The sequence below is a fragment of the Synchiropus splendidus genome, chromosome 18, assembly GCF_027744825.2.
Source record: "Synchiropus splendidus isolate RoL2022-P1 chromosome 18, RoL_Sspl_1.0, whole genome shotgun sequence".
Taxonomy (NCBI): domain Eukaryota; kingdom Metazoa; phylum Chordata; class Actinopteri; order Syngnathiformes; family Callionymidae; genus Synchiropus; species Synchiropus splendidus.
In genome coordinates this window covers 10,561,340-10,589,291 of record NC_071351.1, presented here as the reverse complement: position 1 = coordinate 10,589,291, position 27,952 = coordinate 10,561,340, and the positions used below count along the sequence as shown (strand labels likewise).

At 42.7% G+C, this 27,952-nt stretch overlaps 3 protein-coding genes and 1 long non-coding RNA gene across 8 annotated transcripts; 1 reads left to right on the top strand and 3 right to left on the bottom strand.

Moving 5' to 3' along the window:
* Window positions 1–107: 107 nt before the first annotated feature.
* Window positions 108–7,387, bottom strand: LOC128749536 (deoxyribonuclease-1-like 2). Of its 2 annotated transcripts, XM_053849236.1 has the most exons (11): window positions 7,305–7,354; window positions 5,295–5,339; window positions 3,724–3,892; window positions 3,513–3,613; window positions 3,165–3,176; window positions 1,488–1,574; window positions 1,282–1,379; window positions 1,080–1,192; window positions 858–1,015; window positions 706–802; window positions 108–627 (listed from the first exon to the last, which is right to left on the bottom strand). In XM_053849236.1, exons 3-11 carry the CDS (start codon window positions 3,883–3,885, stop codon window positions 496–498), a joined length of 960 nt encoding a protein of 319 aa, XP_053705211.1. In that variant the 5' UTR covers window positions 3,886–3,892; window positions 5,295–5,339; window positions 7,305–7,354; the 3' UTR covers window positions 108–495. The 2 variants fall into 2 exon arrangements, with proteins under 2 accessions (XP_053705211.1, XP_053705210.1); XM_053849235.1 differs by lacking the exon at window positions 5,295–5,339 and having other exon boundaries at window positions 7,305–7,387.
* Window positions 7,388–7,853: 466 nt separating this feature from the next.
* snx21 (sorting nexin family member 21) lies at window positions 7,854–14,766 on the top strand. 4 transcript variants are annotated; one of them, XM_053849232.1, is made up of 6 exons: window positions 7,854–8,001; window positions 10,461–10,772; window positions 10,913–11,106; window positions 11,380–11,521; window positions 11,589–11,754; window positions 12,618–14,766. In XM_053849232.1, the coding sequence occupies exons 2-6, from the start codon at window positions 10,469–10,471 to the stop codon at window positions 13,084–13,086; spliced, it is 1,275 nt and encodes a 424-aa protein (XP_053705207.1). In that variant the 5' UTR covers window positions 7,854–8,001; window positions 10,461–10,468; the 3' UTR covers window positions 13,087–14,766. The 4 variants fall into 4 exon arrangements, with proteins under 4 accessions (XP_053705207.1, XP_053705208.1, XP_053705209.1 ...); XM_053849233.1 differs by lacking the exon at window positions 7,854–8,001 and adding an exon at window positions 9,389–9,554; XM_053849234.1 differs by lacking the exon at window positions 7,854–8,001 and adding an exon at window positions 9,565–9,996.
* Window positions 8,695–10,583, bottom strand: LOC128749537 (uncharacterized). Its single transcript, XR_008412943.1, has 2 exons — window positions 9,396–10,583; window positions 8,695–9,315 (listed from the first exon to the last, which is right to left on the bottom strand). It is a non-coding gene; the product is annotated as an uncharacterized LOC128749537 (long non-coding RNA).
* Window positions 10,762–25,721, bottom strand: LOC128749534 (serine/arginine repetitive matrix protein 1-like). The gene is made up of 11 exons (XM_053849229.1): window positions 25,332–25,721; window positions 20,255–20,487; window positions 19,257–19,443; window positions 19,091–19,186; window positions 18,530–19,022; window positions 15,736–18,396; window positions 15,079–15,378; window positions 12,494–12,993; window positions 11,054–11,220; window positions 10,900–10,985; window positions 10,762–10,827 (listed from the first exon to the last, which is right to left on the bottom strand). Exons 1-6 carry the CDS (start codon window positions 25,356–25,358, stop codon window positions 17,462–17,464), a joined length of 1,971 nt encoding a protein of 656 aa, XP_053705204.1. The 5' UTR covers window positions 25,359–25,721; the 3' UTR covers window positions 10,762–10,827; window positions 10,900–10,985; window positions 11,054–11,220; window positions 12,494–12,993; window positions 15,079–15,378; window positions 15,736–17,461.
* Window positions 25,722–27,952: the final 2,231 nt, after the last annotated feature.

Genomic DNA, 27,952 nt, shown 5'->3' with positions numbered 1-27,952 from the left:
CTCTGTTGAAGTCTGACAGAAGGAATGTATGATTTAGTTATTTATCAAAAAGAAGGGTCAATGACAAAAAAAACGAGTGCTGTAAGAAATGCATTTGATGAGCTCATTTTAATTTCCACAAAAATCATGAACTAAAAAAACAAATTCACACAAGCATTAAAATGAATATCTATTAAAAACACAGTCAAAACGACCCATCATGACAAAGATCATAACAAATATTAGAAATATACATATTTAAACAAGTATGGCACCATATTCACACTGTTATGTTAGCATTACATGTATTATTGATATTAATTTAGCATGGACAGCTTTAAAAGAGTCGGTGCCTCTGCAAAGAGTGCGATTCTTTTTTACTCTGCAGGCACATACACAGGCTTGAGTTTGTGTTCCACGATCTGGATTCAAGACTAAACCAGGGATTGCTGTGATAACTAAAGTTATGAAAGCCATATAATTCGACTGGAAGGTGCTGTACAATCCCAGATGCATTCACAGACTAGCCACAAGTGAGCGGACGACCACAACGAAACTGAGCAGGAGGAGGGGAGATGTCGACCGCAGAAGAAGCCCGTGGTTCTTTAGCGTCACTTCGATTGGGTGGTGCCCGCTCAATTGCTCCACCTGCCAGAGGGTAAAGCAGGTTTGAAACAGATCCTCTTTGAAGACTTCTCTATGGTCCATACAATGTCACATGCATACCTGTGACCGTGGAATTTTGAACGTCTTGCCGACATTGAAGACGTTCGCCGAGTATGGTTTGATGGACTTAAGGAAGGTTGTACCATAAACCACCATCCTGAGGAGCGCAGACAATTTGATGGATGGCCAACATTTCAACTGTCATGACTTACCGATCGTACGCGCAGGTGGTATCTTCTGAAATGGTGGTGTCCACCTTGTCCTTGATCAGCCAATGGAAAGTGGTGTTGGTGAACAGCCTGATTTTCTTCTTGTCTTTCTTTGTCATGTGGGCACAGGAGGCATGGAAATCCCCCAGGAACATGACGTTCTTCACAAATAAACATTCATCAACTCACTTTATCTCGGACCACTTCACTCACATATTCACCCACTTTGTTATTCCACTTCTTAACAATGTCTTGAAAGACATCGTAGAGCTTGTCCATCTCCTGTACAGCTCGATCCGGATCAGTGTGCAGAGGGACTAATACAAATTTTTTGATCGCTGAAAAGGAGAGACAGTAGCTTTGTTTCAAGCTATTTTACAGCATCAACACAGCAGAGTGTGGCGAGGAAATACTTCACTATCCTGACCTGTTTTGGGACACTCAAACTCCACTACAAATGGTTCCCTTGCAAAGGATTGTTTGTCCTGGACTTGATATTGACCCATCACTTTAGCAGTGTCATCTCTGTTGGGAAGACACAGCAGTCGATGATGTTAGAACACACAGATAACAAAAAAAAAGAGTATTGTTTTCAATCACCTGACACAACAATAGAGAGAAACGGAATTGTACCTGTAGATGAAAACATATTTCTGCATGTCACCCGGCGACTTCCCCAGCTCCTTGCTGGACACTGCCTTATATGTGTGCCCCTCATACCTCCAAAGAAAAGGACAATAAATGTCATTGGATTCTTATTTTTCTGGGTAATATTATTCAAGAGTCAGAATCAGGCAACACATAAGAATCAAATGTAAACTAGACTATTGACTCAAACTGAATAGCAATGTCAATTTACATTCAACTTAAGCTACTGCTTTCTTCTGAGTTTGTTCAATACAAATCAGTGCTTGCGACTTCAAAATGAAATCCCATTCATTGAAACACCATGTGACTTCAGATTTTGCTGCACGACAGTGCAGTGAGAAAGATTTCTCTCAATACCCTTCATCCTGGGAGTAAAAGTGCCACACTTCAGGGGGCAGAGTAGATGGAATATTTTCTGTTGGAACCTTTTAGTTTTTATAGTTTGACAGCAAGAAAAGATTTTCAGTTCAGTCACCAGTGACTCTGACATATAACAATCATCAAATTTATTGTCATTTCATGCAGGTTACGGATTAAAGCCATTTATATATGTCCGACCATGAAAATAAAAATAAACATCGATAGCCAATGTTGTTGATGATATAATAAACCTCGCTTGCAGCAGTTTTGGGTCGGGTGTTTATCGAATTAGACCTCTATAAAAGGTGCTGCCTTTGCTGCCCCCAACTGTCCCTCATGTTAGACTTCAAGTCCCAAACATGCATTTAAAGTGTTTCCTTATGCACAGTACAAGCTAAGGATACTGCCAAAAAATGTGCAAGACAAGTAAACAAATACCTTTCGGTGTGAAATTGTGGGTAAAATTGCATCAAAACACCCCACAGACTGTACATGACTTCAGAGTCAGATTCATTTGGGCTAAATAGTCTCTATATTCTTAATATACTTTAAACAGTTTGATAATTTATTCGAGGAGTTCATTGACCACCAGCATATAAGGAGAGTCATAGAACAAACACAGCGGAAATCTTCACTATATTAACAGTGCGCACATTTTGTCTACTTCTGACAGTGTCCTTACCTCATATTCACACCCAACACCATCATGTGGACTACGATAGTGACTAGAAAGGCACGTGTGTTGAAGTAAACAAACCTAACAATAAGAGCAGCTAAAAGGAATGGGGAATTAGTCCGTGTTAGCAGGGGCTGGAGATGAGAATTATTTTCATCCAAACCATTGACACACCAGATATTAAGTCGACATCGAGGCAGCATGCACTGTTTTTTAGTCACGAAATAAACAGCCTTTTGAATGAAGTCATGTTAGCAGAGTGATTTGTGTCTGGACACATACATGCTTTTATTTAGAAACGCAATTTATCATCGAATCAAAGCTTCCTTCAAACATTTCAAATACTCACAATCATCGGTTCATTGGTTTTCTCAAAGACAAGTACATCATTAATGTAGAACACTTTATTTTCCCAGAGATTGTCAACAGGAAGCTCAAGTTCAGATCAACAGGACAGTGTTTTCAGCAAAAATGAAATGCAGGATTCCTGAGACACACACTTGTTTTAGCACAAATGCAATGATTCAGCTGGCATCTCCAAAATAAAGTGTTGTGTGTTACAGATGGAATGAGGATTAGTTATGAAGCGTGACTGTTACGATTAGGTGTTACAAAATCCACCGTACCTGTGTTTTTCCCTGTTGGAGGCAGACAGCAGACAAAAACTCTGGTTAACAACAGAGTCAAAGTGAGTACAGTCTTAAATGATTTGAAAGACAAACCATTTTTTAATCGATGGTTTGTAAAATGAAATATAATTTCATTTCATTAGAAAACAGATTCTTAAATGAGGAAGCTGAAGCACTGCCATCTAGTGGCAGGCGGCCATCACTTTTATCTATCTTTTGGAAAAAGTAAACCTTCAATTATTGCGCAATATTTCTCTTAAATGTGGTTGTCAGAGGACAGAAATAGAGGACATCTTTTGAATCTCATTGATGACAATAACTTACATCAATGGCGGGGAATCATACCTTTCACAGTACCTGTTTATGGATGCCAGAAGTTTGTTGACGACTGCACTGTCTGGATCGATCACCTCTTGCAGGAGAATAATATTACAGCCAGCTGCCACCTGAACACAAAAGACCAAGTCAGACATTTCATTTATTTATTATTATTTATAATTATGGTGAGATGACAGACTGTTCTAGTCTTTCAGAAATCATTCACTATCGATCCAACCTTTGTCAAAGTGTGCACGGCCCTGTAGTTGGCTAGCTTGGCTTTGTCGAACTTCTCTACATTATAGGCGCAAATCTTAAATCCAGTAGCTTTGAGGACGCCACCCAGGCCGACTAGGAGGAAGCAGATGTGGGAGAGAGGCAGACCAGAGTTCCAGCGCATCTTTGAACTGTGGAGAAAACAAAAAAGATGCCCATGATATTCCTGAAATGAATGACAGAACTAGTAACATAGAACAGAAGCTTTGTCTTTAGTGAAATCATATTCAATAAGAAAAAATACAGTGTGTATAAAATGACTTAATAAATTCAATCATAAGTGTGTTTTGATAAGGCCTTCATATTTTGGTTTGTCATACAAAATCATTCAGCTGGATTATTTTCAACTACATTCTTGTTCAAGGACTTCCTCATTCCTTTAACTTACGAGTTGTCAACTCTCGAAAGGTCGGTGTGTTTGAGGCACAGATAAACCTCCCTGCTAATGACTGACGAGCAAGTGCTTTATTTTTTTGGCTCTGAGTACTTTCGCATCTGCTCACGCAGGAGTCAAAGTCGATGAGAAAGAGGGGAATATTTCTGCTGTTAGTTTCAGCAACAATCTATCGGAAACATTATACGAGAAGAATTCAAATAGCCTCTGACAACAGTATATTATATACGCTGAGATAGTTGAGTCATTGGACATATCACAGAGCATCCGTCATGTTAACATATTTCTGGGTCAGCAGACAGGAAATGTGGCGTGAAGCATCTAACATATCACAGAAAAGGCATTCATCTTGTAAACAATCCGTCCCGGTTCCTAGATAGCGGCTGGGCTTCTGCGTTTGGTACCACACAATCTTTGCCGACACAGAATGAAGAGTTGAATATTAGCAGAGAAGGGAGATCATGTTTATATTGTATTCATAGGTTGAGTGTAATATCAAAATTGTCTCACTTCACCCGCTACCCAACACTACAGTCCATTACCTTGTATTGTACACAGTGTTGTATACTTCACTTGTATTTGTGGAGACTTTCTCCTGGAGCTGTTTCCTGCCATTGCACAAAAAAATCCCTCCAGTTTGATTCAAACTTTGGTGGGTGTTCCAAGTCACGCCTTAGATTATGGGTTCAAGTCAGACTCATATGTCTTAATCACCTCAACTGTGAGTCACAGCTCTTCATTCAAGACCATTCACCTGCTCATTCCCTTTATAGGGTCTACTACAGTACTTCAGGTAACAGGAGAGGGACACCCTGGAAAGGTTGGCTGCTCATTCTTAGGAAGACAATCATCCACCTTCTTGTTCTACTCACCATGCTAAAATAAACCAACAACAAGGGTTGATCGAAGAAGCGTTAAACCAAACAAGATCTCATGAAGTCAAATGAGACAAACTGCTTCCATGATCACTGAACTACCTGTAGCTCAGCATTTATTAGAGATGAATAACAGCAGCTTAATTTAGCTTTCAGGGTGCAGGGGGGGGAGTTTCACGCAGACAGGCGTTAGTACATTCTCAAATCCACACCAGGTTGACAGCTGACAGAAGAAATATGAACATTGAGGAATTGGTTGAAGACCTGGTTCAACTGGTCTGCAGTCGGCTGTGGACAAGTCTGGACCTGCTGCTTTGAGATGGTTGCGTTGTTCAACCGAGAAGTGGAAGAGGGGAAACAGATTTTGAATTGTCAACCTTGAAATCCAGAAGTGAGATATGAAACTTGGCAAATCCTCAAAAACGTTTAAACATGACAGCAATCTGGGAAAAATGAGCAGAATTAGATGTGTAAATATACAAAGGCTACATTTTTTAACTGATGCTGAGAATATATTTGGTATGCAGATGATTTACTGTTTTAAAATGTTTAATTTCAGCAGCTAAAAAGACACAAATCAGTGTTGTCCAGAACCTGCTTTTGAGAGTGAGTTTTGAGGATGAGTTTGACATGTCATGATTAACCCTGCTACATCAAGTTCCTCTACATTCTAGTACTAGCACTTTCCCATGGCGAGCATGTACCAGCAGTAGCAGCTCTAACTTTAGCAAAGATTGGTTCCATCTCATGGCCACACAGTAATCATCCCAGACAAGTGCCACTCTAACTTAGTATAAACAGTGTGATCTGTAAATGGCTCAGTTTCCACTTCCACCACAAAGTTGTATTGTTGTGTGATTCAGACCTTCAAGCTCCTCTCGGCCACTCCCACGCCTCGGGTGGTGCGACCGGTAGAGTGACTTCTGCTCTCAACGCCCGTCACAACTTAAGCACAGAGACCCTTCTATAGCTCATACAGGGGACGTTTTATGATATGAGAACACAATAAGGGAAAAAAAAAAGACAACTGGGTTCACAACCTTTAAGAAATGTCTGACATATTTCAAGACATTGGTTGTGTTGTTGCTGTTAATATATAATCCAGTAGTCACCAAAAGTGAGTAATAAGACAGAACGGTTACTTAGAAATGAAGTCATTCTAGCACACATATCAAAGAAAGTTTTCAACACATTAATATGTGACATATATGGAAAACAAATGCACAGTGGCTTAACCTATTAACCCAGTCTTTGAGTGACTGACTCATATTCATTGACTTGAACGAACTGAACAAGGAAAACGCGGGCACCAGTCATTGTAGCAGAATGACATCATATCTCCCTCATTTAGAATGAACCATACTGTTTAGGCTCTATTTCAAACTGCTTATCAAATGCACAATATTTTTTGATGATTTTTATAGTTACATTTTGAGAGTCCAAGTCTGGCATAAACTAGAAACTGCATTCTCAAGATGAAAACTTTAGATCCAAGTTGTATTAGCCTCTCATAAATGTACTTCTTTTGTCATTGATAAGACATGGTTTGGTTTACCCTCCTGCTTCTATCTCTGACTGACAAATCGTCATCACTGGAGGAATAAAAGAGGAGGCTGAACTGCCATTCAGACTTTGTCTTGTATTTAGTTCATGAAAAACAGATTCATAGTGATGCATGTTTACATATTCGCAATAAAAGTATGTCAAAGTTCAGTAAGATGTCAACCAGAAAAAAGGTTAAAGATCTATTGCACGTCATGTGCCACACCATTTAGAAATCTCTAATCCACCTGTGGAGGATTTGTCAACATCTTGTGTGGAACTGCACACAATCCTGTTCTCTCAACATCTATTACTGACCAGAGCTTTCACCATGCCATTTTGATCCCTACACTGACAATCAGTATATTAGAAAAGATTTGATTTTTCACGTGAGTTAATACAGAGTGTCACCTATGTGTCCTAGGTTAAAGAAAACATTCATGCAAATGCTAATAGTAACATAAGACGACATCCAACAATTATATTTATTTGACCTGAAAACGTTTAACATTCGTAAATTTAGGAAGCTAATATTTTTTTGAATGTAAAAAAGAAAAAAAGGAAAACATTAAATCGACGATTTGCCCAGACAGCAACAGCATAACAGAGTCAACAACACACAACTTTATAGTTTTAGAACTCGTTGTAACACTTCATTACAACTTAAACCAGTGTTACTTATCTTAACCGAATTAAGTAAATAACATACAATTCTGCAGTCAGTTCACTTACCTGCTTAGACGGTGAAGAACAAGCGCTAAAAAGTGCTGATAGTTAGCAGGGTGGCAGCGGGAAAATAATATATGCAATGTAGCCCATCCTACTTCCGTGTTCAGACAGGTGGACCACGCCCAAGACGTATGGTGCATTCAATAACATTGAAAAAGTACGATTTTTCTCTAGTATGAAGTTTGTTCAGGCTTTCAGCAAATAGAAAGTTTCCTTTTGAACATAAATGTAATTTAGGAAATTATAATGTTATAGTATATCTGTATGTGATTCCAAAAGTTAGAATAATACTGAAAAGTTAGAATAATACTGAACTGGTATTTTCCCGAGCTTTCGGTTATGGTGTGGCTAATATACTCTTCATTTCATTTGCCAATTGTATTTTTCTGTGAACAAAATGCATTGATTTTGAATGTTCCATTGTGGGACAAATAAAGGATATGCAATCGAATTTGCCATGTTTAGTATGACCATTTTATATCGGAAAAAAACGTCTCGTCAAATAGCGTCATCTGCTGTGCAGACATTGCAGTGCAGTTAGTGGGTGTTCGACTTGGACCGAGCAGAGTTCTCCGCCAGCCTGCAACGGGACGACAGGCAAATTCAGGGGGTTGGTTGCCCGAAACCGCACATTGAAACTCGTCACTAACGGGACAGCGATGGGAGCTGAGCGGACGGGGCGTTGAGGTCCAGATCCGGGGTGAGTCTCCTCAACACAGAGCAAAGAAAAGTGCTCCAACATGTCAATAAACTTGTTAGCATATTTGCTAACTTTGAAGTCCACGGAGCTAATGACTGAGCTTTCCACATTTCCTCTTATTCGATAAGAGGAATATTCTATTCTGGATCACCTCAGCACTAACAGTTAACATTGTACAGCAGTTAGCTTTGCTGCTAACTATGTATCGATATGGTAGCAATCCTGTTTCCTCCGCTATGCTTAAATATCAAGTGTAATAAGCTTGTTTATTTTTTAGGTTATTGCATCAGTAAAACGCTCTGATCGCTGGGTTCTCTGGATTACAGTACATGTACTGACACGCTGTAAACTATTACCACTCAACCAACTACTTATTCCTCTAACCACTGTCGATGCCCTTTTCGGATTTTGCTTTCCCGTTATACATTTATATCTTCATACAACCTGATGCTAATATTTTATGCCTGTGTGAAAAAGTAAAATATGCAGCTGAAAATACCACTCCTCTTCTACTTTTTCCATATACATTTTATATAAAAAGCTATTATGATCTCTAAAGTGACATAATAAATCATACTATTTAAGCCCAAAATTATTCATACCCCCGTCAAAAACAAACAATTCTTTGTTTTTTTCAGTTACACATTAGTATTTTGCTTCCGATTTTACTTAAATAAGATAACACACGAGAAATACTGAAGCCATAACCAATTTATTTAAGATAGAAAGTGTAAATAAACATCTTTAACAGGGTGAAAACAAAAAAAAATCATACTGTACCAAATTATTCATGCCCTAAGTTGCAAACCCCTTATTTTTTTATCACAGCCTCCAAACAATTTTTGCTCACAAAAGTCTTGCATGTATTGGCAGGAATGGTGGACCATTCCTCCTTTGCAAATGTTCCCAGATCTTGGAGGGTTTCCGTGCTGTCACCCGTTTCATGAGCTCCATCCAAAGGTCCTCGCTGGGGTTTATTTAAATCAGGACTTTGACTTGGCCACTTCATAACATTGTCCTGGAACCATTTCTTCGCCGTATGCTTTGGATCATTGTCCTGCTGAGAGGTCCAATGCTCCCCCAGGTTCAGGTTCTCTGCTGCCTGCGTGAGGTTTTTCTTGAAGGATCTTGATGTGCTGCTCTTTCCTCATGATTCCTTCCACTTTAACCAAGCTGCCAGGTCCATTGGCAGAAAGGCAGCCCCACAGCATGATGCTTCCACCTCCATGTTTAACAGTTGGGAGTGTGTTCTTTGGTTTAATGGCTTCACCCTTTCTCCAGATGAAAGCCCAAAAAGCTCCATCTTTGTTTCATCTGACCACAGAACAGATGACCAGTATCTTTGATCTGTCTTTACGTGTGTCTTTGCAAAGGTCAGACGAACTTTTACATACTTTGGTTGAAGCAGGGGGGTCTTCCTTGGTCGACGTCCATAGAGGCCACTTTGGTGCAGTATTCACTGGAGTGTCTGCCTTGATAGAGTCACAGCACCAGAACGCAGTTCCTTCAGAACAGCCTTACTAGTAGTAGCTTGATCCTTCTCCCAAGCTGAGGTGAGACTATTGACTTCCGTTGAGTTTTTTGACGGTGTGAAAATTTTAGTATTCTGGATGATACTTTGCACTGTTGCTACTGGCACCTGAAATAGTTTGGGAATTTTTTGTGCCCTTTTCTTCAGTTTTTGACAGGTGTATGAATAATTTTGGGCTTAAGTGTATATACTATTTGTTAATGTCATTGAGCCAATATACATGTAACGGCGGCGCAAAAGGACAAAGTGCAGGTCAGGATTAACAGCAAAAACTAAAATAAAACCAGAAGTCATGAAAGTAAATAAATTGCTGAAAAGATTCTTCAGAAAACAGTATAATTATTATTATAATATTGTTATTATTATTGTAGTATTAGTTTGTTTAGTTTCTTGTTCAACCTACACTGTAAAAGCCTCCCTATAAATGATCATGAAGCATAACAAATAGGATGCGTGTAAGAAAGGTCAGTACTGTGTGCATTTTCCTTCATGATGATTTAGAATCCTCAGAATCACATCTATGTTTGAAGCAATTTCTAAAAAGAAATAATTGTCTATACCAATTGTGTGCTCAGTCTCAGCTTGAATCCTCTCTTCCAAGCTTCAGGCTGTCCTGAGCAGGCCACTGCATTATTAACGTGTGACAGGATTTCCATGCAGAGTAGCTGGAGGCTCCGTAATTGGAGCCAAGTCAACCTGCTGGCATCCCTTTCTGACACTGACCTGGTCCACATATACTTCTGCATATCTGTTGAGTCGTAACGGAACACAATGCAATTTTCCACTGACCTGGATATTCTCTGTGGATGTCCATTTTACAGATACAATATATTGGTATATTTACACTGTTTTCTCTGAAGACAGTGTATGAGAGCATTTTTAAAAGTACTTTTTTAAAGCTATATTTACCTTATGTTATTTGCCACAGGTGGCATCATGGCTTCCCGACTTCTGGACCGTTTGAAACGCTCATTGTTTAAAGATGGGGTTGCGACAGCACCCCCAGAACGGGAAGCAGAAGGTGGACAAGAAGGTGGAGAAGATGAGGCCTGCAAGGACCACTGGGAGGCAGAGCTGGAGGAGGAGGACGAGTGCGTGACTGAGAGACTTGGAGGGATGCTGTGCTTCGACAGCAGCGGAATAGGAGACGTGGATGACGGGGCGGACGGGGAGCTGTCAGGAATGGACAGCGACTCTGACTTCCTGGGAGAGTCGATGGAGGAGGGGTTGAGCAGCATGGGTGAGTTAAAACTTTGATGTCTGATTTGAGGTCTCTACTTCACCAACAGCAAAAGCTAAAATAAAAACAACAGTGATATTAATAAATCAGAAATGATCAAGAAAACGTGTCATTTAAACGCCCTCACGGATCTTCTCCAGACACCAGTCCAGTAGGCATGTCTCCAGTTGGTCCCTCTCCTTCCTCCCTGCTGACTCGGCAGCTTCACGACAGCTGGCGGAGCACAGTGTTCAGTGAGAGAAGCCCCACCTCTCTTGGGAAGCAACATGCTGACAACATACTGTTCGAGGTGACGGACGCCAGCGTGGTGCAGGACGGCTCCTCAAAATATGTGGTGAGTCGACTGCGAGGTCAGTTGGAAGTCAGCGAAACAGACTTAATAAATCAAAAGTTTCTACTTTCTACTGGAAGACGGTTCTGCAAGGGGAATCCACAGCAAGTAGGTCTTCTGTAATTCATAGATAAGGGAATCAAATTTTACAGAGCAACTTCCTCTTAAAGGAAAAGTATGTCAGCCACACTTGGAAAACGTCTTTTCACAGGGAGAACTATCACTTTTCTGTTGGTGAAACAAAAGTTTCACCTGAATGTATTTATTTTGCTCCAGCTTTACACGATCCATGTGATCCAGTCCGGCGGCAGCGACAAGACCCCAGCCATCATCACTCGCAGATATTCGGACTTCCAGCGCCTGCATGCGACACTACGTCGTAACCACGGAGACCAGATGGAGCGTGTTTGTTTCCCACGTCAGTATAACTCTCAATCAAATCCCTGACTCCGACTATAGTATTTTGACTGATACTTTAAAAACAGGGAAGAAGCTGCGGAGGAACTTCACGGCGGAAACCATCGCTAAGCGCAGCCGAGCCTTCGAACAATACCTGTCTCACCTCTGCTCCCTGTCCAATCTGAAGGAGGTGCAGTGCGTCCGACAGTTCTTCTACATGACTGACCTGCAGGCGGGGCAGGTGCTGATCAGGTACTCATCTTTATCTTCTCCAGAATGAATATTTTGTAACTTGTAAAAAGGTTTTGGCTTCATAATCATCAACAACACCTCTAAGATCGTCTTAAGCCGCCGAGCTGAAGCAGCTTTTACACCATTTCAGCAGTGGACAGTAGCTGTCGTAGGTGACCCTCTGCTTAAAATAATAAAAAAATATGAGTAGTCAGAGCAGGTAGTGGATTTCATTTGGTCCTGACTCCTATCGAACAAAGGTTTTGAATATATATGGACCTGTAACACGATAATCATGTGTCTGGAATGGAGTTTAGTCATCGGAAGAACAACCTGTTATGTGCCCAGATAGGCAGATTGACACTGTGGCACCCTTACTGGGGTCACAGTATCCTGATGCTTGTTCAGGGTGTGATGCAAGCTCATGGACTGAGGGTGCAGAGAGCCAAGAGGAATCAAAGAATAAAAGCTAGAATCAAGTGACTGTTGTTGTCAGGCCAGTATTTTCAGAAACTTTATCCACAGTAGATGACACCAAAACAGACCAAATGTTCTAATCCATTTTAGTTTTACCAGAAAATGTTATTATCAGTTGGAAAATGGAAAAATTCATGACGGCTGAGGAACATTTTTGATGAAGGATGATGTGTTGTGGTAAATATGCGACCTGGTTTCTCCGCCAACAATCTAATCCCCTCACCCGTGGAGACATCTTAGAAACAGAAATACATCTTTGGAAATAATTAAGCTGCTAATTCACCTCTGGGTGTTTTGCATCAGTGGCGTCATGAGCTCGTGGCAATTCCAGGAATCTTTTTTATCATGTTGTCGCTGTGATCCTCAAACTCTAGTTCTGAGACTGAAGCTTGTCTTGTTCTGTTGAGGGTGGGACGCTACCAGGAGGCGCTGGGACCTCTGCTTAACGCCAAGAGACTGCAAAACAAACTGGGCTGGGCGTGTTACTATGACAACCTGGCTCAAGCACCGCCACCATCGTCCACCCATTGGATCTTCACTCTGGTGGGACTGTCGAGCTGTTTCCAGGAGGTGGACCAGTTAGAGGAGGCGCGGGACCACTGCGAACTCGCCCTCCGTGTTCTGACACCAGCAGAGACTAAAACGGACAATACTCCAGCCGACAAGCCGGTGCCTCACCTTGACAGGCCGCACTCGCTGCTCTTGCACTTGTTGAGGGTGGTGGTGAGACTCTCATGGCAGACAGGGAAGGACAAGCGGTGGTGGGAGGAGATTCTGAAGCAGCTGGAGGAACAGAGTGAAACAGCGGACAATCAGACGACCATCAGAGAGTTTCTGGTCAAACACAACCTGCTGGAGAGTGAGGTGGAGAGCTAGAGCGGTCATTCAAAGGTCTTAAATCCTGGAACATTTTTAGGTTTTTACATGGCATGAAACTATTTTCGTTGGCCCTGAACATGGCACAACAAGATACACAGCACCATAAAGTCGTACTGATAAGAAAAATGCAGTTTATATATCCACAGTGACTTTCAACATTCAAAAACCTGCCAACTTAGCAGCAGTTGGCCAGACATGACTCAGCAAAAACCTAGCAGCAGGTAGCTTTTATATACTGCATCTAAAATATATGACAGTTAAGAAGGGCAGAGGCATGTAAGCACAACTTTCTTGCACCACACAATCAACTTGCTGGTTACATGCTGCTTTAACTACGCACGACAACAGCTCTTTTGCTGCAGTGGTCAGTAGCTGTTTTATGTGCATTAAGCCCGACTGATAGGGACGCAAACGCTGACCTCGATACATGTTTTCAAGGCGGCCATTTTGTAATCGCACACTATGACCTCATGAAATGATGAGGATGCATTTTAGTTTTAAAAATATATATATGACATTGATTTTATATATATATATATATATATATATATATCAGGGACTTTTCCGTCTTGTAGTTTAAGCAATTTCAATTGTGTCAGTCAAACGTCTCTTTCACTCACTTACTAATGTACTTTGATTTACAGGATTGGAGCTCAGACTTATTCCCGATGACACTAGTCGTGGTACTCTGTCTTTGTGCTTGACGTCTGCAGCTAAAGTGAACAAAGACAACCACTATCATTGTGACAGACGTTTTGTTGCCTTTACTCAGCTCCTTTACGCACTGCAGGATAAGCTGTTAAAATGTCACCAGTTGCACCTGTGTGTTTAAACATGTATGTGGTAACTATGGAGACCTGTGTCTTAAGTGCTTCTGGTGACGTATATCAAATACAGTCAATGATGTATGCGCTATAAATAGGCAGGATTTAAAGGAACAGTAACAATGGTGCTTTGATTTGTTCTTTCCTTCCTTCCTCTGAATGTGATAATATAAAGTAGTTCATGAGGGACAAAGACAGAATCACCAGCGCACTATCGTGGTCTTATATCTATATTAGCATGCACATCCTTCTGGGGCATTTACATATGGAATCATGTAGCGCACATACTATACACTCCGTGGCTAAAAGGGACTTTTTAAAGTTGTATTTCTATTTAGAATGGGTGGCTAAAAGCACGTTTTGTGATGAAGAGTTGAGTGATAGTGAATATGAAAATTTGGAAAGCTTTTTAATCAGCTCTGATGCTAATTTACTAGTTTGTTTCACATGATTTTAAGTTAAGTATTTACGTCTGCACTACAAAGAACTTGAATATTTCTTTTAATAACCATGATCAATCACTAACCAGTCAGATGATTAAGGACATGTTTATATTGTTTATTCATGCCTGGATTCATTGTTACTCAAGTGTGTACATCAGCTCAAATTGTGTCTGAAAGTGAATTAAGTTTGTCTGGGGCTTTAGAGATATTTAGATATTTGCATTATTCACCTAAACATCTTATTTTGAGATTTCTGTGACCATTTCAGAGCATTCAAAATTGAGGTCCAAATGCTGCCTTAAAGTTTGCATTCTTTTATAAACGTGCACTGGTTGTACTTTTTTATTGTATTCAGTTGCATATAAATTTGTTGATAAAAATTGTGTGTTGAAAAAAAGCGTCTCCTTCTTTTTAACATCATGTCCGTGTTGTTGCTAAGAGACCAAGTTATCGTCATCACCAGATATTGATCGTTCTGTTCCTCCCACTTTGAAAGCGAAAATAATTACCATTGAAGTAAGGTCTGATTTATGAGAATACTTTCTGAAGTTATGTTACATTAATCAGTCAGTGCTGTTTGTGGTTTGTCAAAGGACTTTCCTGTGTGGCTGGGATTGCTATTTTTGAAGGAAGTAAAATAAGTGGATATTTATTGCACTGCTTTTAGATTTGGGGTTGTGTTTTGTCTGCTGTAGTCTTTCAATATCACCAGCAGAGGTCACCGTTGTTGTCAACTGAGTTGATGACGCAGTTGAGATTCCATCAGCGAGGTTTCTGAAAAGTGACTCCTTTGTTGAATGTCCTTCGATTGCCCAGTTTTGGTTCCTAAAAACCAGCCGAGAGGGTCTGATGCGACGCCGGGGGGTTGAATGCCGCTGCTGCGTTTGGCCTCTAACTGACGCGCGTCAGCAGGAAAGGTACCGTCATCCTCCACAAACCATCTCCATGGTGATCAGGCCAGGAGCTGAGCGATCAGCAGCTATAGAATCCCTGGTTGTCATAGGAACGGTCACAGAGCAGGACTGAGGAGACAACATGGATGTCAGAAGGGAATGTGTCACCCAACAACATGAGCTCTGTCAGTCAAATCTCATCTTGATCGAGCAGAGCTTTTTCAGTTTCCTGACATCCTTAAATTTCTGAAATAGTTCTGTGCTTATAATTTTAAATCATTATCAACAACTACTGTTTGTCCTATGTTCTAAATCAATGTAGCAAAGCAGTGAAGCCAATCGCAACAAGGAAAATAAAATTTCACTGTTAGCTGCCAAATGCTAATCCTCTGAATTCCTCCTGACTTTTCCATTAGCATCAAAAGCGACTAGCTTGAGCGATACTTGTCCCTCAACCGTATGAAATGACTTGGATAAGGAACTTACCTATCTGTAGGTTATGAGTTTTGTGCCTCACTTCGCTTTGTATGCTCAAAAAACATTAATTTTATGTGGCTTTGCTACCAAATTGGAAAGTTGCAATCCAAGATGGCTTCCCCAAACGTAAACAGGAAGTAGAAATGTGAATCAATGAACTACGCCTAGAAAATAATTTGCATTTCCCCTTCATCCTGTGGGCTTGCTAGCTGCAAATGGAGTTATTTATATCCAGACAAGGCATGTGTGAGAATAGCTTACCTTTATTTTCCAACTTATAATTGGAACGCAGACGTGTCATTCCCAGCTCCGACTTCCCACTTTCACAGTAACTGGAACACACTGTTAAGGCTGTTGCTGGGCGGAGCTATGAAGAATATGAATGCAGAGAAGAAGCATCATAACTAACGGTAACCTATAACTATCATTCTGCTGTATGTTGTTCTGTATGAACTGTCAAAGACGCCATTTTTTTATACTGAGCGCTACCAACCATAGCTCCGCCCACTTCTGCCTCAGTAACTATAGCACTAAAACCACAACCGGAACCCGTAACTGGGTGCAACAAGACGTTTCTGGGGCGGGCAACGGATGAAGACCATGTCAACAAGTGTTAGGCATTCTTTATTTGCTCACTGCATGTTGTGCACAGACATCAAAACACATACAGCACAGCCGTCGCCAATAAAAATAGACATTTCAATAGTAATATAAACCCACTGAGAAGTACTCCGTGACATCATTACAGGTGGTCAAGATTGTCAACAAATATTGACTTTTCTACTAATATAGAAATGATAATAGTGACACCTCACATACAAATCTGTGTTTGTTCAATGTGATGATGTGGACAAGAGTCAAACCTCCACGATACAAGTAAGAAAATATGTTTATTGTGAAATATTTCACATTATTGGAGAGTGCATTTGGTTGTTCCCTCCTGTTAGCTATCCACATGACATGCACATATAGCATGATAAATCTTTTGGGGTTTGTGGGATCCAGGCGCTGTTACCTGTTGCAGAGTCTTATTGTTAAATGCCACTTTTCTGAATGAATAATGCTCTTTGCCGTGGAGTGCTCTGACATTTTCAGTGTCACTCAAGGAGCTTTCTTCTCTAAAAAGCTTTTGTTTAATCCAGGGATGAAAAATGTGCTTGTAAAATGGACTCCATTGTGTCGTTGGTAGTGACTGAGTCAAAGAAGAATGGCACAAAGAGCCGATAAGATGTTTTTCCTTGAAACCTTGGCACACATTAAAGATTAAATATAATCCTGGTCAGCTGCTGAGGACGGTGTTTAGCCGATTCTGAGGCGCGGAAATGCTAGGGCGAGCAGAAGCACCAACTGTTCGCACTTTTGGAAAGTTCACCGACATTTCATGATTCAGATTTGCAATAAAAAGGCAGTAACTAGAAACATAAACACATTTTTCCTCGAGGTAGCACAACCAATAGTGTGATATTTGGGACCAGTGACAAGCAATCTGGGGTGTTAACAACCCGACCGAATCCATCCAGGCCCGAGTTGTAATGAGACGGTATGGGCTGTAAGATTGTTGCTCTGCTTCGGCTCTTTATTTTTGCAGCGATAAGATATCCAAAAAAGTGACATCTGGAGTGCAAATTTCCTATTTTTGGCAAGAGTGCATTCAGAAACTTCTCCAAAATCTTTTCACCAAATTATTCTGGGTGCAAGGAACTGAACACTCAGGAGTGTGTGCAAGTCTCTCTCCTCACACGGTGGTCACTGACAACAGAGGGTTGGGGCAGAGTTGACCATCGGTCTCCACTCTGGTGCCATGAGTCAGAAGCTCCTCGACGGTTGTCCAGTCGTCCAGAAGCTTGCTGTTCCTCAGTCGGTTCTGCTTCATGTGGCTCAGCTCCAGGACAGTCTGAGATGACATCAGCCCCTGACCCCCCTCCGCCTGCTCCTCCCCTCCTCTCCTGTCTCGATGCTGCCGCGTTAGCGCCATGTGACGTTTGCGCTCAGTGCGATTCCAGTATCTTCCCACCCACTGTCCGTTCTCTCCATCGCCCTCGCCACCTCTCACGCCGTCACCCCTCACCTCCTCATCTGTGGTGACCTCGCTGCGCTCCCTTGCCAGTCTATATGCTCGAGCTCTGAGGAGTTGGTTTCGCACCGACTTCTGATTGGAGAGTCTTGATCTGGGAGATGGCGGCGAGCGAGGGCTCCGCTGAGGAGCCCCTAGTGTGCTGTAAAATGGCACAGAAAGACCTCTTGGTTTTTCCACGTGAGTCCCAAGTGTCTGGAATCCACGCCACTCAGGAACTTCCACTGAAGCCGAGCCAGGCCTCCTTGGGGTTGGCTCGTCCTCTCTGCTGCGACTGGTACTCTGACTGTTTCTCAATGTGTTTTGATGATTGGTCAAAGTGGTCTTGTCCAAATGAGCAGGTGGGTGACTGTTTGGATAACTGGCCCTGCTCCTGGGTCCCAGGGGGCCCCTGGTTGGGCTCCTCTGGTTGTCTTGCTGCTGGCTTCTTGGTTTGTTGGGATCCAGCATGTGGGGGTGACTTGCTCTGCGGTGGCGCTGTCTGTCGCTCAGATCTGTGATGGTTTGACTTCGTCCTGGTGCCTCGATGGTTCCACTTCCACGATGCTGCTGGTCCAACCACAGCGCCCTCCGCTGGCAGGGCTCAGTGCGGCAACCTTAAAAAACAATTTATTCTTTGTTTAATTTGAATTCAACAGCCTTGAGATCTAACCTATTAAAGTTGGTGGGTCGACTTCAGTGGTCAATTTTAAACCGAAAGTGTAACAAAATTTCACAAAAAATACAAACCAGTAGAGGGTGATGGTGGTGAGCGGTGACGTGGTAATGTCGGGCTTCTCTCCGCTCTGTGAAAGTGAACAGTGGTGGTGGTGCTGTTTCCCACGGAGCACCGGGACGACTGCGGCGCTGTCATCGGAGTGGTCTCAGGAATGGACTCCAAATCCCACCGTCCTCTCTGCTCCCGCGGGGAATGGCCTGAGCGAAGGTGGTGTGTGTGTCTGTGGCCTCCGTGGATCTTGTGAAGAAGCCTGTGTTCCCCGGTGCTGACGCTGTGGAATCCCGAATCGCTGGGCTCGGAGGAGATCAGGGACTCGGATGAGGAAGAAGAGCCCTGTGAAGAGGGTGTGTGCCCAGGAAGCGAAGACATGGCGTCGGTCTCTGCTTCAGAGAGGGGCACTCGATGATGTGGGCTGTCTGGGCCGCATCCAAGACCGCTGTCAAGCTCGCTGAGGGGAAGGTAGCCAAGATGGTGGTCAGACCGCCAAGGAGGACGGTAGTCAGGCTGTAAACAAACACGGCATCACTGCATAGTCCAAGAATACTGACAAAGATATCAAAGGAAGGAAATACATGTCTCCCAAAATTCTTTGGATCGACTTCCTCGGTGTTGTAGCAGCCGACGAGGCAGCTCTCTGAGTTTGGCTGGAACGGAAGCATCTCCGATCCCTGGTGAACACATTCAAATGTTCAGCATGTAACACTGTAATACAGGGGTAATACACTGTAATGCACTCACCTGGTACTCCAGTCGGTCCAGGTGGTCCAAGCTGTACGAGACACTGGGCAGGTAGTTAGTTGGTTGATGCTGCTCATTTGACCCTCTGGACATGTAGCCATTGGTTGGAAAGATATCATGGGTCACCATCATTCGATTATTGCCTGGATACATGTCAGCTGGCATGGTCACATGACCGTAGTAGGGCCTGCGAGGAGATAAACATCTATAACAATGCGTGTCGTACAAATATAACATTGTATTTTTTGACCTTGTGCAACCAGATTTTGTGACCCATGAAATTGATATTTCTCGATGAATATTTATAATCTTCATCTGCAATATAGCATGTGTAACACTGACAGCTGCCTCAGCAGAACAGGCCTCCACACGTGAATATTCATGAGTCATTCGAGGGTACTGCTGCCCTTGCAAAGTCCACCTGCTCCAGAGCCCCCAGGTGAGAATTGTGCTTTAATTTGGAGGCTGTTTTTTCACTCACCTCATTTGCTTCAAAACTTCAGACAGAAGTGTACTTCAAATGCATCACGACTCTTAGCTGCTGTCCTCAGTTGTCTATTTACCACTGTGAAGCCTTCAGGTGTAGCCGTTTACGCTTGTTTGGCTTAAATTTCAATTTCTTGCAGCTTCCTTGTGAAACTTATGTTGTGTTTTATATTATGTTCACATTTTGCTTCAAATGCTAACTGTAACCTTTGATCACAATTTTTTTGTGCAATGGCCACCTTTTTTATATCAAATATCCTAACTAAATTGGTAGAAAAATATAAACTAAGCAATGAAGAATTCTGCTTTTTAGCCCAACCATACCACTGGTGAAGACTGGTATTATAGCAGAGTCAAGGACTCTTGCCATATTGATATTGCTGATATTGTTGCGGTGCAGAATGGGGCTTTGTTGGGAGTGAAGCCTGTCTTTAGAACTTTAAATGATCACAAGGTATAGACAATGCAGATCCTTGAACTTGGCATGCAGATCTATGGTTCAAATGACCTACCTAGCACTGTAGCCCTCTCCTTGGCCCTCTTCCCCTTCCATCAGTCGCATGGCCCTCAACGCCTCCCAGTGCCTCTCCGTCGGAACGCTGTGGTCATTTGCGTAATGTGGGCGTCTCTTTCTATGATCCCGCCCCCTCCTCCGATCCACCTGCACCGATATCGGCTGCCCGTACTCGTCCACATAGCGCAGCTCCTCACGATGTCTTTGTCGGGTCGGCTCTCGAGTCTTCGCCTGAAAAATGAAGCAGGAAAAAAAAACATTCCTATCTCCCATTTTCCAAGTTATTTTTAATATATTCTTCTTCAGTTAAAAGAGCGTTTCTGAGCCGAAGTGCAAGCGCAGATAGTGGGAGTTTTTCCCCAAATATAATGGCTTCTTTTTCCCTTGCAATCTTTCCGGCTTCGCTGAGTACAATTGTGTTGCACAACACGGTGCATGAATCACACAGCATTTATAAAGAGCCTAAAAAGATGGCACAGTTCAGCACGTCGGTGTGAAAATGAAGCTGCAGGTGTATAAATTATCTGAGTGCAAAAATAACAAGTCGCAACCGTGTGATAACGTCACCCCCCCTAAAGGGCACTCGTGCGATATTATGACCGCTGAGACTTCATGTCTTCATGGGTGCTGATGGCCGGGCTTTGTGCTATAACACCACATTTGTGAAAGTTAAGATGCACTGAACTCAGCCCACATTACAAGATGTAGGTCAGGACGCCACTGCCCCTGGTGAGCCCGCACCAGCACAGCGGTCTGTACAGTCAGCGGGAAGGAAGCCTGCGGCCACACGCAGTCACTCACAAATCCCAGTGAGAGTGAAGTGCTCTGCGGCCTGGAGAAGTGCGCTGCGCTTCAGTGCACTTTGACAGTAACACAGACTGATCTCTTTCTCGCACCCTCTTTATCCGTCTCTTCTTTTCTCAGCTGTTCTTTCGTCTGACAGGGAAAGCCTGTCTTATTGGCAAGAAAAAAATAAACCACACCTTTTCTCCTCTGTCTTCAATGTATATAGAAGCGTAGCTTAAGCATGGAATCAGGAAAAAACAGAATATCCTTAAAAGCAGTGCCCTTTTTCAGAAATTACTTCCTAGTCCTGGTACTGATTGCAGTCAAAGCAGGCACATTTTTCTTTTTGACCAAGAGTGATATTTGGAAAATGGAAGTTGGAGCTGTTCAGAACGGATGATGTGGAGAGTGAGTCATGTTTTGTTCACTTTCGTACAACGCTCTGATGATTCAAGCGGCAGAGTGTTATAAAACAACCTTACAGAACTCGCTCGGAATGGAACATAATCTTTGTTTTGCTCAGGTTTTGTTGAAGTTTTCTCTTCTTTTTATTGGCTCTAATTTTTGCTGTCATTTGGAGCCATTAGCCCTGCAAGCACCACCACCACCCATTTCTGTCAAAGTGTCAGCCTTTATACCGTCACATTGCCTGGATGCGGCTGGATACTCTGTCACGTCTGAATCGCATAACCAAGCGTGATGCTGCTCAGAAGAGATTCGTGATCTCACAAATAAAGGAGAGGACAGTGTATCTGGGCTCCGACTGTGTCACACCACTCCCCGCCGCCCTTGGTCCACGCCACCGCGCTACAGCGCATGAGTGACAGTGAAACTGAGTGATCTTGATGAGGAGGCTTAGCTGTCAAACAGAAAAATAGCGGGCAAGTTCGCAAAGCTTCTCTGATCTCGGCGATAGATTTACACTCACATCATCATCAGCTCGTAGGAGCTCTTGAGCTGAAACACTGGTTGATCTGTGAGAAGAAAACTCATCTCATACCTTTTAAAAATAATAATAAAAAGTGTCCGGCTCATGCATTTCTCACTTTGATTCATAATAATTCATAATAATTAAATATATTATTTGAAGAGGATACAAAAACAACTGTTCACTCCACTCCTTTTCTATCTCTGTGGTATGTAAAATTATTGTGTATAATATTGACTGAACTGTATTCAATTGAACATAATAATGTCGCCATGTTCCTGTAAATAATAGTCCTGCAAATGTATAATATACACTCATTCATTCCTAAATTAAGTACATAAATTAGCATATGTATGTTTACAAAAGGTTAACACATTCATTATTCCTTTTGGGCTGAACAAGAGATCTGCTTTGCTGGTTCAAATCCAGATCAGACCAGAGACAGTGTGGGCCATATTTACTTGAGAATGACCACACAAAAAGTGGCTTATTCGGAAATATACTCCACTGATCCCATTCAATATCTAAAATATACACTCAGTATAAATAAACATGATGTACTTTTAGTAATCAATTGTGTATTGAACATTGAATTTAGATGACTAAAAATTGTACTTAAAGGTGTTAGCCTACAGTCATTTTTCAATATTTTTTCCGACTAACTGTCTGAGAAAATGTGCTCTTAACATTTTTAACATGTTTGAGGCTTGATTTTAAACTAAATATTCCGACTAACTGTCTGAGAAAATGTGCTCTTAACATTTTTAACATGTTTGAGGCTTGATTTTAAACTAAATATTCCGACTAACTGTCTTCAAAAATGTGCTCTTAACATTTTTAACATGTTTGAGGCTTGATTTTAAACTAAATATTCCGACTAACTGTCTTTGAAAATGTGCTCTTAACATTTTTAACATGTTTGAGGCTTGATTTTAAACTAAATATTCCGACTAACTGTCTTCAAAAATGTGCTCTTAACATTTTTAACATGTTTGAGGCTTGATTTTAAACTGAAAAGTGAAGTGGTAGAGCAAGTTCCATCAGCGACATTCCATTTATTCTTATTTAAAATCACGATAAATGAAAAACATTCTCAGGTCATAATCGCTGATAAACAAGGTTCCGCCCATTGTTCCGCCCTCAGTTTTGTGTTCATAAACCCAGCCGACAGCTGTCTTATAGATGTGGTCACCTCAGCAGCCATCAGATCAGCTCTTAAGGTCCCTTCTCACTGTATCCGCTGTAACTGTGCACGAGCCACGTGCGGTCCCCTCTCATGAGGTGTGTGTGTTTACGTGCGCCCCAGCCTCAGTTCGCCGTGGATGAAACCCTCTTTGACGTGCGTGGCTGGCTAATCATGTGTTCCAGTTACTGAGAGGACCATGTGCCAGGAAACATCGGTCCTACTGTCGTTGTTTACAGATTGTTCAGCTCTGCGTGACTAAACAGCATTTTGAAGCGCGGCCAGCAGACGTAGCAGGAAATAAAATCAAAAAAGCTTGCTCCCGATAATCTTGAAGGGAGAAGAGAGCTGCTCTCAGGATGTATCATCCACCATAAATGTGCTAGGATACAGCTTCCGCTCCACTTCTCACGGCGGTGAATATCATGCTCCACAACTTTACAAGTCACACTGAAGTCACAGTGAAGTTAAGAGCAGGCTATTTCCATAACAAAAACACAGTTCTACACACTCCCTGCCACAGGATTCTCTCCAAACCAACGGACTCAAGCATAACTGCGTGCTCCCAAACTTGGAGGATCCTGTTCCTTCTTGACTATAGATTTCTCCAACCAATCTTCATGAAGGTTGGCAGAATGAACCAAGTCAGAGAAGCAGATGGACGAGTGCAATTTGAAGGGATTTCAGGTGAAAGAAAGCTACGGATGCAGATGAGAAATTCCAACCATGGCCCAAGCTGAGTGCAGAATGGGCCTCTCCTTGCAGCCAAGCACAGGTGTCAACAGACCAAAGAGGCGCCCCTCTGAGAAGCAAGACCCTCTCAACAACTCTGCCACCTCCCTTTACTGAAGGAAACCTCTGACCTCTTTCTTCATCAACATTGACGGCTTGCCCTATAGTGCCACCTGGACATCCTTTCTCTCCCTCAAGCCATCCATCCATCCGTCCATCGTCGTCCGCTTATCCGTTGCCGGGTCGCGGGGGTAGCAGCTTCAGGAGGTCACGCCAAACGGCCTTCTCCCGAGCGACATCCACCAGCTCCGACTGGGGGATCCCGAGACGCTCCCAGGCCAACGTAGAGATATAATCTCTCCACCTGGTCCTGGGTCGACCCCTCGGTCTCCTCCCAGCTGGACGTGTCTGGAACACCTCCAAAGGGAGGCGTCCAGGGGGCATCCTGATGAGATGACCGAACCACCTCAACTGACTCCTCTCAATGTGGAGAAGCAGCGGCTCTACTCCGAGCCTCTCCCGAGTGACAGAACTTCTCACCCTATCTCTAAGGGAGACGCCTGCCACCCTTCGGAGAAAACCCATTTCAGCCGCTTGTATCCGGGACCTTGCTCTCTCGGTCATGACCCAAAGCTCATGACCGTAGGTGAGGGTCGGGACGAAGATTGATCGGTATCTAGAGAGCTTTGCCTTCTGGCTCAGCTCAAGCCATGCTACTTCTTTATCACTCTTTTGCTCCGTGGACTTACAGTGGATCCACAAGTAGCACCAATGATCTTCACTTAAGGGGGGCGCAGACATAGTGAGGCCAGTTACATCCCGATTTTGCCTGTCTGACCAAGGACTGGAGACACCCAATGACCTTTGCTCTTATAAAGTTCTTATAAAATCCTTATGTCTTGGGTGTGAAATGTTGTCTTTCCCTGTAGCTGTGATGTTTCCGCTTCTTTCCATCACAGCACATTTCTGCCTTATATGTGTGGTGAGCTGTGTTGCGATTAAAGCAGGGTTTTCATGTTTGCTAAACTTACTTAGACTTTTGAAAATGCTAACCTGGGAATCTTCGCTTAAATGTCTTGTTGCTACCCAGTGAACTCACAAACTGCCAAAAAAAGTTCTGGTTTGAACTGAAGATTTTATTTTATTTTATTTTATATGCATATTTTGTGAACCAATGCGAGTGATTCTTAGTTTGTTTCCTATATTTAACAGACCTCAAAATCTCCCTCTTTGTTCTACATAGAAATCAATGAAATCCAGTCTTGATAATGGCAGTATACAATATCTGAGGGTCGAATATGGAGTGTGTGACACGCAAACAAACTTAAACTCCAAAATTCAAGCTTGTGCTTGACAATAACCATGTTTTATGTTCTGCAGTGTGATTCATATGAGGCAAATAGTTTATAGTTCTGGCCCATTACACTCATTTATAAAGTCACTAACCTTGGCCCGAGTTAGACGGCAGCCCATCCTGACCTTTCCTCGCACAGCTGGATGGTTTTACGTCGCGGGATTCCCAAAAAGGGCGATGGAAAGCAGCAGAGTTTTCTGGTCTTTGTCCATCACATTTCCAAACTCATCAGCTGCACCAAACCACATCTCCCATGATGCCCTAGTGTAAACAGCAGCAGCAGCAGATGCACAGTCAGTGGGCAGCATGTCCGTCGCATTTAACCTGGAGAGGCAGGAATCCAAGCAGCATCGGAGCAGAGGTGGACCACGGAGGTAGATCCTGCTGCAGGGGACGCAACAGAAGAGACGCAGGGCTGGAGATAAGATACGTCCTCCTGAATACTTCTCCTCTCTTACACTCTCCTCAGTCTTCCCTCTCTCCTCTCCTCTGCAGCTCAGCTCCTCTCAGCCAATCACAGGGTCTGGAAACAAGGAGGCGAGAGCAGCGGCTCTGATAGGTCGAGTCCAGCATCGCTTTAAACATCCATTCATGTCTAATGTCTCTCCTCCCCCGCCACATTCTTCCGTTTAATGCCTCATTCTGAGCATCCTTGCCTTTTTCTCTCCCTCACTGTGTTCATCAGAATTTCTCTGCCTCCAGCTGGGTCGGATGCTGACGGCGAGTATTTGGTGCTGAGGTTTCACGTCATGTGTGTCACCATGTGAGATGCAGCTGAAGTTCTATAAAAGGTGGCGACATTTATTCGGGTAAAAATTGAAATAGAATTAAAAAAAAATCTTCCCTCCCTTGCCGGTGAGTCATGTAAGCGATAAGCAGCGTGATACTCACTCAGCGCTGTCCCTGACGGCTGAGAACATTAGTGTTATTTCTGTCATTCAGGTTGCCCGATCTTGCTCTGAAATAAAAGCCTCTGGTTTAAATGGCTTGTGTTCGCACCGCTGTCAGTTTTGCAACGGATGAGTTTTTGCTTTGGTTAAATTTGTTCCCAGGTGAGGGACGATGTCTTCAGTAAGAGCTGAGGCTGAAGTGCTTAAGCTTCTGGTGAGAGGTTGGGTGAGAAGCTTGGAGAGACAGGCCTCAAGAGGGAATTCAGGGCCTCTGCGTTAAGCTGCTGCCCCCTCGATCCAAACTCCAACCAGGAGAAGACGCTGCAGTATAAAGGCACTTCATATTTCTCTTTAAACCGCTTATTCCATGATTCTCCGTGCGCACTTTCTGCCGCAGACGTTCTCCAGCGATCGTACCTGGACAATACTTCCGCGTCAGTCTTAAATGTGCCATTTATTTCTCAGACTCAGAAGCGTATTATCATGCTCCAGCTCTTCAGTGAACCCCGAAAAACATCACCAGAAGTGACGCATTCACTGAGGCGGACGAGACATGCTGAATGAAACTGATTAATAAGGAACTTCTAAGAACTCTGGAATACTAATGCACTTGCCCTTTCATGAATCACAATGGGGGAATGATGCGATAATTGTCGGTGGTGATGGAACGTCCTCTTCTCCTGGAAAATGGAGTTGATTACTGAGAGGGAGATTCAAATGAAGACAAAAAAAGGATGTTCCCACCGAATTATGCAGATTTTTTTTATTAGTCACAGTGTTCAATAAAAATTACAGGAAGAAGAGGAATTCAGTGTGATAGGAGGAGGTTGGAAAATGACTACAATGATACCATTTAAACACTAGACAATGTCATATGGCAGCAAAATGTAGATTAATGCCGCTGGTGCTGGCGGTGTGTGTGTTGTCCCTTTAGGTTACTGCCACCTGCTGTTTAGTTGAGCGCATTGCAGTGTATTGACCACATATTGTATGGCTAAAACAAATGTAGAGCCCCAATATCGAAATCACACTTTTGTTAAAAATAAGGGGCTTGGCTGAGAGATACAGAGCATTTACTTGAGAACTGTACATTTTAAATCCGTAATATGAAAGTCAGGATTGATTCCTGCTTTGAACTTTATCCTAGCAAGCTTGCTATTCTTATCTGAATGAGCCTTTAGTCGGTTGACATCCTCTCTTATTTGCTCGCAGCTGTATCTGTATCCTGTAACAGTGTGACATTTCAAGTGAACACAGATCCTGCTGCGGGGAAGGTTGTTGGTGATGTGGTCACCAGAGGCCCATCAGTGTAGGGAGAGCGCAGATGAAGGACCGGAGAAGGTCAGAACAGAACCCTGCAGTAAGCTGTGTTGCTTTTTCTGCGGATTTCTCGGACTATTTTGTGCTTCGTCAGATGAGGCTGCATCAGCACCGACTATCAATCTCTCCATGCACACTACAACTGTTTAATGTGAGGAAAATATTGTCACGTATTAAGTGTGAAAATCTATTATTATGAGCCATATTGGAAGGTTGTTGGAATGTGCACTTCAAAACCTTATTTAGGGCTTTCGGGGTCCAGGTCATGACCCTCTGTTAAGTATGAAAAAGTTTCTGTATTTTTCCTGAGATTCCCAGAGGCTCACTGCCAAACACATGCTAGAAGACACGCTTGTATTCCTACATGCTGCAGATTAGCACTAACTATAGTACTAGAAATAGCCTGAGAGCTTCGAGTGCAGTTTGCGATGAATATTTCAGCTGTTCTCTTGCTCTTCAAATCTCTTCCCCGTTCCATCGCATTTTCAGCCTCTTCAATTTCC